The 12,842-nt window shown below is 46.4% G+C and overlaps 1 protein-coding gene across 1 annotated transcript in view; it reads left to right on the top strand.

Annotated features, from left to right (window-relative positions):
• The first annotated feature begins 2,174 nt into the window (after positions 1–2,174).
• Positions 2,175–12,842, top strand: part of LOC138293200 (vitellogenin-A2-like) — a 383,104-nt gene continuing 372,436 nt past the window's right edge. Inside the window, exons 1-3 of the mRNA XM_069232287.1 lie at positions 2,175–2,268; positions 2,382–2,402; positions 2,518–2,669. Coding sequence (XP_069088388.1) covers positions 2,229–2,268; positions 2,382–2,402; positions 2,518–2,669 — 213 coding nt within the window. The 5' untranslated portion in view covers positions 2,175–2,228. The remainder of the gene's footprint in view (positions 2,269–2,381; positions 2,403–2,517; positions 2,670–12,842) is intronic.

Raw genomic sequence — 12,842 nt, forward strand, 5'->3', positions numbered from 1 at the left:
ATAGGCTGGTCTGACAGACCAGTATATGGGCTGGTCATTTTAGCAGCTTTAGAGCCAGGTTCATGGCTAGGTGGGCTAGCTTTTCCTGCTGATTTCCCTAATGTTACCACTTTTGGACTATTTGCTTCACAAACGAAACTCACTTTTGTTTTGGTGCCCGGACCTATTTTGGGTCTCAGTCCAAAAATCCCAGCACTCCCTTTTATTATCTGTCAGTTTCAAAGAGAATTATTCAAATTGCCCAGTTCCCCGTTTGTCACTCGTAGACCACGGCATCCCAAGCTTCTGGTCCTTGGTGGGCCGTTCTGATCTGTGCTAAAATTCAGAGAAGCTGCAATTATGTGAAATAAACGTTCCCTACATCGCTATATTAAAGGCTATCTTCGTTTAAGAAAAAAGCTGAGAGGCTATCCTTCCTTTTGAAAAAATGCGGACAGACTATCTGTTTAGTGCTCTGTCTTTACATCATTTGTCGGTTATTTCAAGTGTGTTATTTGAAATCCAATTGTACCCAGAACTGATAGCCTCCTGACATGCAGGCAATCTCAAAGCTCAACTAAAGCCAATAAGTCTCACATATATGATCTGAGCTGTTGACTTTGCCAATGTTTGTCTGTAAAGTATTGTTTGAAAAAAAGTAAAAGATAAAAAAATACATAATAATGTAGGAAAAGCAAATATATCATATAGTGATTCCAAATTGTACATTGTCGTCAATGTTTTTAATCTTTGCAAATGGTATGGTTTATGTTTCAAAAACACGGATAGTTTAAAAACGAATAAATGCCAGAATGTAAAGTGAAGTGCTTGCCAAGGAATAATTTACTTTCCATAGAATGCAGTCATTTGCTTCTCTACAGCAACTCAGGGAATGGATATATGGCCCTCCATAACTGTCATACCAAGTACACCTTCTTCCTCAGATGCAAGCTGATTGATTGCAGCAGTTGTTCGTATCCTCTGCACAATAAAAGCCTTTGTGTATCAAAGCTTGTACTATCATGCAATATGCAGAATGCAGAAGCTAAAATAAGAACGATCTTTATAGTTTGATCTTCAGACATACCCTGGCAAAAATATCCGTCACTGTACTTCTACAAACAAGCTGGTCAGAGTGGGGAGCAGCACAGCATGGGGGAGCGAGTGTTTGAGTGGAGAAAGCAGTACATAAGGAAGAGAGGAGCACATGCATTCTAGTGGAAAGCTGAAAGAAAAAGAAAAAGGGAGTTCCCTAAATGTGAGTAGAGGAAGGATACAAATCAGCCAATGTGAAGGATAATAAAGAGGATAGGCTTGCGGTAGGGCCAAACATAAGAGGAAGGCAAGCCATTGAAAAAGAAGCAAGTAAATGAGAGTGACAAAGCCATGACAACTCCAACCAATGCTAAGCAGTGAGTGGGCTGTAAATCCATTGTCCAGTAAACAATAGGTCTTTCATAACAAGACACCCTCTGCTGTCTGCTAGGTGAGATCTCATAACTTATTAACTATGAATGAGGGTGATGTTTTTTCTAATTATTATTAGTCTAGTAAATGTGGCTTATGCACAATATTAATCAACAGAAGTGAAGTAGAAGCGCTCTTGGTCCATAGTATTCCTCACATTATCCTTCCTTTAGTTAGCAGAAAAAAACCTGATTGTGATGTTGAAAAATTTAACTCAAACATTAATTATCAAACGTGTCACAGCTCACGCAATTACTTATATGGCGCAAATGTTGAAATGCAGTCTGAAGAATTGGAAAAAGTTGTAACTAAATAACACATCAGTGCAAAGCCTGGTTGTGGTGACGACTGGGGTCAAGCATTGGGACTTTGCTGGCGTTATTCCCAATTGCACAACACTTTGGCTGCATCACCACTTAGATACGATCACTATTTGGGTCAGCGTAACCGAAATAAGTAATCAGAACATGTGCAAGTGACAAACATTTGTGAAGCATGCATTTATTTTATCAAAATGCAATATACATATAAATGAGGACTCTGGATACATTCACCTGTCTCCCACTACCAGATATGAACAGAATCCTAGAACACTTAGATGGCCCTGGAATAATCTCCTTTTTATTCTTATTTGAGTGTGGTTGCCAAGTTGAAATGTTTGGTTTAGCTTGGCTGACAAATAGTGATAAGACGAATAAACTTTACAGTTCGAAGAACCGCCCTTCCCAATTGTTCCTCCATAAAAACTAGAAGTGGACCTGCGCTCTCCGTTAAATACCAGCATGAAGGGAATTATCTTTGCAGTTTTACTCGTCCTAGTCAGTAAGTTAAATGTTTTTCTCTATAAGAGGTTCTAATGCTGACCAAGCTAATCAAATTACGTCAAGGTATTTTTAATCGTGCTCATCATATTTTAATTTGTTTGAATTCAACAGGGAGTGAACAGCACAATTTTGGTAAGTACGTTTGATTGTCTGGTTTGATGTAAAGGTGCCCCTATATCTAATACAAATACATAGCTAAAGTAACTTTTTAAGTCACAAATTGTTATGTCCTCATATCCTCTTCCAGAACCTGTCTTCAGTGTAAGTAAGACCTATGTGTTCCAGTATGAGGCCATTATCCTCCATGGACCGCCGGAGACCGGCTTAGCGAGATCTGGAGTGAAACTGAATTGTAAGGTTGAGATCAGTGGAGTGTCCCACAAGGCGTACCTGCTTAAGGTAGGGGCAATGTCATACAAAACTAAAGTTGAGTTATTGGACTAATACTTGTTCTACCAGTCTGTGAAAGCTATTGAAAAATAATATATTTTCGTATAAAGAGATCGAGTCAGTTTTCAACTTCTTGTTTCAGAGAAGGTCTGTGTTTCAGAAATATGTTACGAGAAACAGATATCTTCAGTGCCTGCTAGGCTCATTTCTCGCACGCGAATTACCCATTACACTGCTGCTACATTAAATTCTGTTATTTCAATGAATCTGACAATTGAAGATCGGTCTCAGCAGTAAAGATGGTCGGAAAAGATAACGTTACAGAATATCGAACACATAAATATCATGCCACTAAAATATTTCAGGCAGAATACTAACTACCAACATATTGTGATGATAAGTATGGATGAGTAGGCATATATTTGCTATTCTTCACCCCACATCCATGTTTCTTGAAGATATATACAGCATCAACATGCATATAGGTGGAGTTAAGTAAAGTAACTTACCAAGATGTACTTACCTTCACAACATTTTGGTAGTCGACGTTCTGACTATGAACATTTTGAACTCAGTATTCTGATAGTATATTACTTTTGTTTTCATGAAGACCCTGATCTATGAAGTACACACATTTTGTGAAATAAATTTGCCTTTGTGAAACGAAAAAAAATCCATGCCTAGAGTCGACTTGAAAAGAAAAGGACAATAATATCCGAAATGTGTTCGAACATTTATTAAACAAATACTGTAGTTATATATGTATTGATTAGGAAAACACAACTCAATAAACATTTATGCAGCATGTGTCTTAGGACAACTCATATGTGTTCGAGGTGGTGTCTGATTTAAACAGTCCAGTAAATTATCAATAGCAGTGAATACAAAGTAAAATATAACAAATGTATGCACTCCTAATATAAATTAAAAATTCATTCCAACAAATAAAGGAGCATATATTAGACTACTTGTAGTCAGCAGCTGCTCCTCCGCTATGGGGGAGGAGCGTCGCCCTCCCCACCAGCAGCAGCAGCTTCAAAACTTAAAAAATGAAATGATAATAAAACGGGTTTATTATCATTTTATTTTTAAAGGGTTGGGCGGATGACAATCAATCAATCAATCAATGTATTTGTAGCGCGCACAACCCACCGTAAGGGTCTCAAGGCGCTGAGGAGGGGGTGCTGCTACTGCTCGAATAGCCAGGTTTTGAGGTGCTTCCTGAAGGTCAGTAGGTCTTCGGACTGTCGTAGGGGCAAAGGAAGGGTGTTCCAGGTCTTGTTAGCGAGGTGGGAGAAGGATCTGCTTCCTGTGGCAAGAGCGAGGTTGGCTGAGCGGAGTTGGCAAGATAGGGTGTAGAACGTGAGTCATCTGTTGAGGTAGGCTGGACCGTGTTGTGGAGCGCCTTGTGTGTGTGGTTGAGGACCTTTTGTTGACGGGGAGCCAGTGTAGGTCTATAAGGTGGGGAGCGATGTGGCGGGGGGCATCGAGGATCAGGTGCGCTGAGGCGTTTTGTATGCGTTGCAATCGTTTGATGAGTTTGGCCGGGGCTCCTGCGTAGAGGGCGTTTCCGTAGTCAAGTTTGCTGCTGACGAGGGCCTGGGTGACCGTTCTTCTTGAATCTGTGGGGATCCATCTGTAGATCTTGCAGGGCATGCGGAGGGGGTTGAAGCAGGATGAGGAGATGGCGCTGACTTGCTTGGTCATGGAGAGTGTTGAGTCGAGAATGATGGCCAGGTTGCATGCGTGGTCAGTGGGTGTCAGGGCTGCTCCCAGAGCTGTCGGCCACCAGGAGTCGTCCCGGGCTGAGGGGTTGGCGCCGAGGTTGAGGACCTCCGTCTTATCCTAGTCCAACTTCAGTTTGCTCTTCCTCATCCATTCGGCGACAGCCTTCATTCCTTCATGGAGGTTGGATTTGGCAGCGAGGGGGTCCTTGGTGAGGGAGATGATGTTGAGGTTGTGTAGCCGGGCGACGTGGGCAAGTGGGCCATGTAGATGTTGAATAGTGTAGGGCTGAGGGATGATCATTGGGGGACCCAGCAGATGATCTTGGAGGCTTCGCATTGGAAAGGGGGGGAGGCGGACGCTCTGGGTTCTGCCGTAGAGGAAGGAGGTGGTCCACTCCAGAGCTTTGTCCCGGATCCCTGCGTTGTGGAGGCGTGTGCGTAGGGTGCGGTGGCAGATGGTGTCGAAGGCGGCAGAGAGGTCCAGGAGGATGAGGGCCGCGGTTTTGCCGTTGTCAAGCATGTCTCTTTTGTCGTCGTTGGCGGCGATGACGGCTGTTTCGGTACTGTGATTGCTGCGGAACCCTGACTGGGATGGGTCCAGGATGTTATTTTCTTCGAGGTAGTGGGTCAGTTGTCTGTTGACAATCTTCTCGATGACCCTGGCCGGGAATGGGAGCAGGGAGATGGGACGGAAATTCTTGAGGTCTCTCGGGTCCGCCCTGGGTTTCTTGAGTAGGGGATTGATCTCAGCGTGCTTCCAACTCTCGGGGTAGGTCGCCGTCTCTAAGGAGATGTTGATGACTTTGCAGAGGTGAGGTGCGATTGTGGCGCATGCTTTATCAAAAATGTGGTGCAGACATGGGTCTGACGGAGATCCAGAGTGGATAGTGCTCATGGTTTTGATTGTGCCTTCTTTGTTCACATTGGCCCAGACGAGCAGGGGGTCGTAGTTGAAGGTGGGTGGAGAGTCTGAGGAGTCGATGGTTGGTGGGGTGGTCTGGCTGTTGAAGCTGTCATGGATGTCTGTGATCTTGTGGTGGAAGAAGGTGGTGCGGGAGTTGCACAGGTCTTGTGATGGTGGGATGTTGTTTGTGCTGGAGCTGGGGTTAGAGAGTTCCTTGACGATGTTGAAGAGCTCCTTGCTGTTGTGTGCATTGTTGTCAAGGCGGTCTTTGAAGGAGGTTTTCTAGGCAGATCTGATGAGGTGATGGTGTTTGTGGATGGCGTTCTTGAAGGCAGCATGGATGTCTGTTCGAAGAGCCACTTTCTCTCCACTTTCTGGCAGGTTTGCTTGGAGGTTCGAGGTGAACCAGCTAGCTCTCTTGTTGGCACCTCTGTTGGAAGGTTTATTGAGCGGGCGAGAGTGTTGGTGCAGTCGTCGATCCAGCGCCAGAGGTTGCAGGCTGCGAGGTTGGGATTGGTGGGTTCGGTGGGTGGTTTTCGGGCGAGGCTGGTGTTCAGCTGGTCTTGGCTAACTTTGCTCCAGTTGCAGCACGGGATCTGTTGGGTGCGGTGGTGCGCGGTGGGTTTCCGGAAGGTGAAGTGGATGCAGCGTTGGTCGGTCCATGGGAATTTGGTGGTGTGGCTGAAGTTGATGTGGGGGCTAGCGGAGAAGACAGGGTCCAGCGTGTGGCCGGCAGAGTGTGTTGGAGTAGTGATGAGTTGTCTGAGTCCGAGGATGGCGAGGTTGTCAATCAGGGAGGTGGAGTTGGGGTCGTTGTTATTCTCCAGGTGAAAGTTCAGATCGCCGAGGAGGATGTAGTCGGCGGAGGCTAGGGTGTGCCTGCTGACGAGGTCGGCGATGGAGTCACAGAACTGAGGCCGTGGTCCTGGGGGTCGGTAGATGAGAGTTCCTCTGAGGGTGGTGTTGGGGTTGGTGTGGATCTGGAAGTGCAGGTGTTCGGCGGTGCTGAGGGTGTCGTCGGTGCAGGTCGTGACCCTGATGGTGTTCTTGTGGACGATGGCGAACCTGCCTCCGACTCCATTGATGCGATCCCTGCGGGTGATCTTGTAGCCATCCGGAATGGCTATGGCGATGTCCGGTGCCGAGGAGGCGTTCATCCAGGTCTCCGTCAGGAAGGGGACGTCCAGAGTGGAGGTGTGGAGCAGGTCCTAGTGTTCGACCGTGTGTTTGCGTGCGGAACTGGTGTTTAGTAGGATGCATTGGAGGTAGTTACGGTCTGTCTCTGCGGGTGGTTTGGCAATTTGGAGGATGGTTAAGCTGCAGTTCCGGCAGGTGAAGGGTCCCTGGATGTGCTTAGAGGAGGCCACGAAGCAGGCGTGTGCTCATCCTGTGTTGAGTGCGAGGAGGGTGCTGACGGGGTAGTGGTGTTGGTTGCCATGGCGGTCTTGGGGAACAAGGGTCCTGGCACTGGCCGCGGTCCAGCTGGGCGCAGATGGGCTTGCCTTAGGCACGCCCGCTGCGCCCGTCTGCTGCGTGGCCATGCACTGGCTGCCATATAAGGGGAGATGGGAGGGAGGGGCAGCTGGGAGGTGGGAACAGGTCAGCGAATGGGTGAGTGTGGGGCGGGGCCGCAGGGACGCAGTGGTGGGAAGGGGAAATCGAGGAAGAGGGAGGGGGCGGGCCGCAGGGACGCAGTGGGGGGCAATGGGGAAAATGAAAAGAGGAAGCCTGGAGCAGCGGCAACCGGCACAAGGTGCAGGGTGGCGACCTGCCTGAAAGCAGGGTCAAGGGTCGCTCCCTTCACCACGCAGCTGCTGCCATAGAAGGGGAGGTGGGAGGGAGGGGCAGCTGGGAGCAATTAAGCGAATGGGCGAGTGGGGGCGGGGCCGCAGGTATGCAGCGGTGGGAAGGGGAAATCGAGGAAGAGGGAGGGGGTGAGGCCGCAGGGACGCAGCGCCAGGGAAGCAAGGAAAATGTAAAGAGGAAGCCTGGAGCAGCGGCAACTGGCACAAGGTGCAGGGGAGTGACCTGCCTGAAGCAGCCATTGAGGGGAGTGATGTGCACTCCCCTCAGTGCGCATGTGTATTTGGCCAGCTGTCTCATTTTTTTCCATTTTTCATTGCTTCTGTTTTGTTCACCCCACCACTTTTCCCCATAGCCAGCTGCAACTGCTTGTAGTACTTGTTCCTTTAACTTTACAAAAAGGGGAAAGCCTTAACTATGTCATTATCTCTGTTCCTCTCTCTCTTCTCCCTTTCGGACCACTTTCTCTTAACCTTCTCCCTCCCTCCCTTTCTCTTTCTCTTACCCTCTAGTGCCTGCTGCAAATAACCTTGGTAAGCCCGTCAAAGTGATAGAGGCACAAGGACTTGCCCTGGGATTTTCAAAACCGGTCTCAAAGTGCTAAAGCCCAGCAGGGAAATGCCCGGTAGATTACAAAGCTTGTCTGGCCCTAAGCCGCTGTACTGAAAGCAGTGTTCTCCACGAACGTACATAAATAGTTAAAGTTAAATACGTTGGTCTGACTGACTGATCACATTTGTATCAAGCTCACCAGAATTTTCAGAGATGGGGTACTGGCCATCGATTTGACCTCACTAACCTATAGGGTTTGTTAAAAATACAAATGCTGCTTGAAAAGCAAATGGACCATATAAGCTACACCCATTCCGCAATAAAATTAGCTAGGCAGTATTCGAGAGGTCCAGTGGTGTATTTTTATTCTCGTTTTCACAAACTACTGTCTAAAAGCTGATAGTTCAGTCAACATACACCCTAGGATATTGCAGCATGTACCACAAAGTAACACAAAGTTTTTCAGCACAACAGAGGTAATTTTGTTTCATGCAATTGCTTTTAATGCAGCTCTTTTGTGCAGTAATATGATGCATGACAGATCGTCAGTGGTCAGGAATACGCTCCTTTCTTAATGTACAACCTTCTGTTTCTTTCAAAGCTTTCAATATGCATATTTCAAGTCACCAGGTATTACATGGCCTCATCATTCTCCTGGGTAATTTCTTCTTTGGAAACTTTTCTCTGCCACTCATCTGACTGACATGAGCTGCAGCTGAAGAGGTTTCCTGAGACGTAGGCAGTGCTTGAGTTGAGCCAGTGATTTCCGGTGCTCGGCATTGGCACTTAATTCTGAACAACGGCATTAGTGACAGACCACTACGTGGTAGCACTGTCTGTCTAATTTTAAGATGGGCACAATAGATTTCAATAATTAATTAATCAAACCTGCCGCCCACGCCATTCGTATACCTTTGGGTGGTCTGGAATAGACTGTGTGAGGTGGTTAGTGGTTATGTTGGTACTGCCATTGGCGGCACGGGTAATAGGTCGCACAAGCATCAGTGGCATCCTGAGAAGGGCCCTGGCAGTTATCTTTTTCTTTTTTGCAAGTCCAGCGAGACAAGGAGGAGCTCGCCCGAGCCACACGTGGGGAGAAGCTGTTGTCGAAAAGTACCGCACCCTTAGGGGTTTGACACTCTTCAGCGGCTGTTGTTCATTGTGGAGGGCGGGCTCATGCTCGCAATAGCTCCGGTGAGTCAGTTGTGGTAAAGGTCATGGCTCCATTCCCCATCTTTTATCCCCCATCCTCCAGAGACAGCCTGCAGTTCCGGGGTAAAGAGAGGGCTCAGTTGGGTGTTTGTAGGGCAGGTGGTGTGTGACTCTGCTCCACTGGGTTGAGGTGCTGCTGTGTGCCTGCAGGTAGTGAGAAAACTGATCACAGTCTGTTCCATGGCTATAGGTGACGTAGGCATGTTATGATGTGCTGTAAGTAGACCCAACAGAGAGCGAACACCAAGACATGTTTTTGCAGCACGCAGCATAGTCCTAACTGTAGTGCACGTCTATGAATTTCACTAGTATTTTACGATTTATAAAAACACAAAAAGCTGTAAGGTCTGTATAAACCGCATTCTTCACCGGAATCACTTGTCTGTGCAACTAATGTACTAGCAAAAAAAACACTTTACCGCAAACTCCATATTGGTTGGTCAAGTGTGAGCTCTGTTAGCTTTCCATAACTTACAATGGTCTGATTTAAACACAGAGATGGCCTGATTTAAACACAGAGATAGCCGAAGTGTATGAAACTGAATTGGCACTGTTCATGAGCCTACCCCCTCCAGGTAAACACCTGTGACTGCTCCATGTAAATATGTGAAGAGAGTAAGGAGAACTCAGCTGGCAGCTCTTTGGTGTGGTTTGCCTTTTGAGTATTCGGGCTTAACATCACAAAACGTCCTCACTCAGTGTGGTGCAATTGCAAAATTAATTATTGATGGATCTTTAACAGTTTCCAATTCTCCCAAACTGTCCCCTCTACATTGTATTCCCCCACAAATCTTGAAAAATGAAAGCCCAGATTACAGACTTAAATAAATATGTTCAAATTTAGCAATTTCCAACCATGCCCTTCAACCCCTATTAGTTCTCTTCGACTTCACAAACCTTGGCCCATATTTATACTTTTTGACGCAAAACTGCCCTAACGCAGTTTTGCGCCCAAAAAATTAGCGACGGCTAACGCCATTCTGAAGCGCCATGCGGGCGCCGTATTTATTGAATGGCGTTAGCCGGCGTTAGCCGTCCGGCGCTGCCTGGTGTGCGTGAAAAGAAACCACGTACACCAGGCAGCGCCGGCGTAGGGAAAAATGGCGTTTGGGCGTCTAAAAATGGGGCAAGTCAGGCTGAGGCAAAAAAATCGTCTTAACCCGAATTGCGCCATTTTTTGGGGGCGCCCAGACGCCATTAACATGACTCCTGTCTTAGCAAAGACAGGAGTCATGCCCCCTTGCCCAATGGCCATGCCCAGGGGACTTATGTCCCCTGGGCATGGTCATTGGGCATAGTGGCATGTAGGGGGGCACAAATCAGGCCCCCCTATGCCACAAAAAAAAATTAATAATAATACTTACCTGGACTTACCTTAATGTCCCTGGGGTGGGTCCCTCCAGCCTTGGGTGTCCTCCTGGGGTGGGCAAGGGTGGCAGGGGGTGTCCCTGGGGGCAGGGGAGGGCACCTCTGGGCTCATTCTGAGCCCACAGGTCCCTTAACGCCTGCCCTGACCCAGGCGCTAAAATCCGGCGCAAATGCGGGTTTTTTAGACCCGCCCACTCCCAGGCGTCATTTTTGCCCGGGAGTATAAATCCGACGCATATGCATCGGAGTCATTTTTTAAGACGGGAACGCCTACCTTGCATATCATTAACGCAAGGAAGGTGTTCACGCAAAAAAATGACGCTAATTCCATGAACTTTGGCGCTAGACGCGTCTAACGCCAAAGTATAAATATGGAGTTAGTTTTGCGTCGAATTTGCGTCGAAAAAAACGACGCAAATTCGGCGCAAACGGAGTATAAATATGCCCCCTTATATTACCACTACTGGCAGAAAACGTTTCATTCTGAATCTCTGAGACACAAGAGACGTAATACACAATTAAACAGAGGTATACGTTCAAGCACGTCACAAACAGTGGGTGCAAGCACGTCACAAACAGTGGGTGCAAAGTGAGTACCCACTTTTTGAAACTTGCCTGCTATTTTGAGCAGCGACCTATAAACTATCAGGTTCCATCAGCTAGCAGGGGCTTGCAAAATGTCCTGCCTATTGAATATTAATGTCAGGTCGCTATCTGCGATTGGCTCCCAATGCATTGACGGTGTCCAGCAAGAGTCAGCAGACCTCCATCCCTGCATTTTCTTTCACAGACGAGATGGGGGTCATTCAAAAAAGGCTATTCTGTTTGGTAAGACTTTGGGAGGTGCAGTCTGTGGTGCAAGCAGTTGAGCACTGACTCACCCCACCCCAAAGCTGCCCAACAAAGATCCCAAAGGGGGAATCTGTCCAACACTGTCAGATTCCCTTTGCGAATGAGTTACTTCCTCTTCTCAGGTATCAGTAACTTTACATTGTTTTGTGTCCGCAATTGCTGTCACAAAACATTGATACATCTCACTGAGATTTGCAACTAGGGCAGGGCGGCTCGTAACTTTTATTCGCGGTGGGGCACATAACGGCAAATGCTTTTGCTTTATGGAAATAAAACTAGAAGTTGCCCCGATCCCCTATGCGATAGGAATTCTACAGCTTACTGTGTGCACTGCTTAAGTAAGCATAAACATACTTTGACGTCTTCTTATATTACTTGTCGGATTCCAATTGAGCAGCAGACAGTCAGCTGCAAATTGTTATGCAAATCTCTTCTGGTGAAGGTTGGATCCTCGGGCCTCATGCACTGCCTGGCTTTAAACATGTGCATGCTGGGCAGTCCCATCCCAGCCAATCACTGCTCTTGCGTTCAGTTAACAGTGTCCCAATCAACTGCATCCCAGACAGCCGCCTACTGCTTTGTCGGGAGAGCTCGCTCTGTGGCCCGCCCCTAAAAGAAACAAAATCAATGGATTTATGACCAGGAATGTATTTTAAGGGAAAAGCATTAGTAATGAGTGTGTCTGGGATGTAGTGGCTCACAGTGAGGGTGAAAGATGAGGGGGTCAATGACCCATCGCTCCTATGGACCAACTGCCCCAGAAACAGGAGGGCATGGTCCCTTCTAATTGTTATTCAAAATGAATTGCAAACCCGTAGTTTTCTTCTTACCATTTCACAAAAGAGGGTTATTACATAGCAAAAAGTAGTGTCTTACGCCACAAACCCACAATTTTGTGAATCGCCAGGTTTACAGCCACAAAATGGCTCTGTACATGAGGCCCCTGGAGAAATAATGCTAAATAAAAACCACAACAAGGCCTATTCTTCCAGTAATATTCCCATCAGAAGTCATCTGCACCCAACAGAAATAATTACAATAGTGCTGCACGATAATAGTAAAATATCCCTCAATAATTGACGGCTGACAAACTCAAATTAGATAAAGCACGGGTGAAGTCAAGAGCAATGGAAAGAAATAGAAGATGGTCCAATTTCATTCACAATATTCACATATATTTTTATAAAACTACATGCAATCTAAAGGGGCACTGATGAAATATTCCAATATTTCTCTGGCTTGCTAGGCAGGCGTTTTCCTTCCCAGGAGATTTGTAGTGTATTCTTCCCAAGAAAACCTAAAAATAAATGATAAGAAAGCAAATTATTATGCCTATTATTTATCAAACTGTGTATAGGAGTTTTGACCACTTATTTCCTCCCTTCTGCTGCATCGAACCAGATTCTCAGTCTTAGGCTAGGACTGAGAATCTCCTTGAACTTAGTGGAAAAACCAAACATAATGCAAATTTAAAAAAAGAAAGGCCATATGCAACAAAGCTAGATACATCCTACAGGTTCAGACAAGAATGATACCAATTAATTACGTGGGGCTTGCAGGATCATAAAACAGACGAGAAGCGCATGCTTGGGTCTCAGACAGCAATAATAAGAATATTATATAAACGTGTTATCAGTATAAGTGATGACATTAATTCAAAGGAGTCATAAAACAAAAGTCGTAGTAAAACGTTCACCCTGTTACAAAGGAATCATGATCAGCAATATGGCCACACTCAGGGTGGATTATCACTCAAATACCAAC

This window comes from Pleurodeles waltl, chromosome 4_2 (assembly GCF_031143425.1).
Source record: "Pleurodeles waltl isolate 20211129_DDA chromosome 4_2, aPleWal1.hap1.20221129, whole genome shotgun sequence".
NCBI lineage: Eukaryota > Metazoa > Chordata > Amphibia > Caudata > Salamandridae > Pleurodeles > Pleurodeles waltl.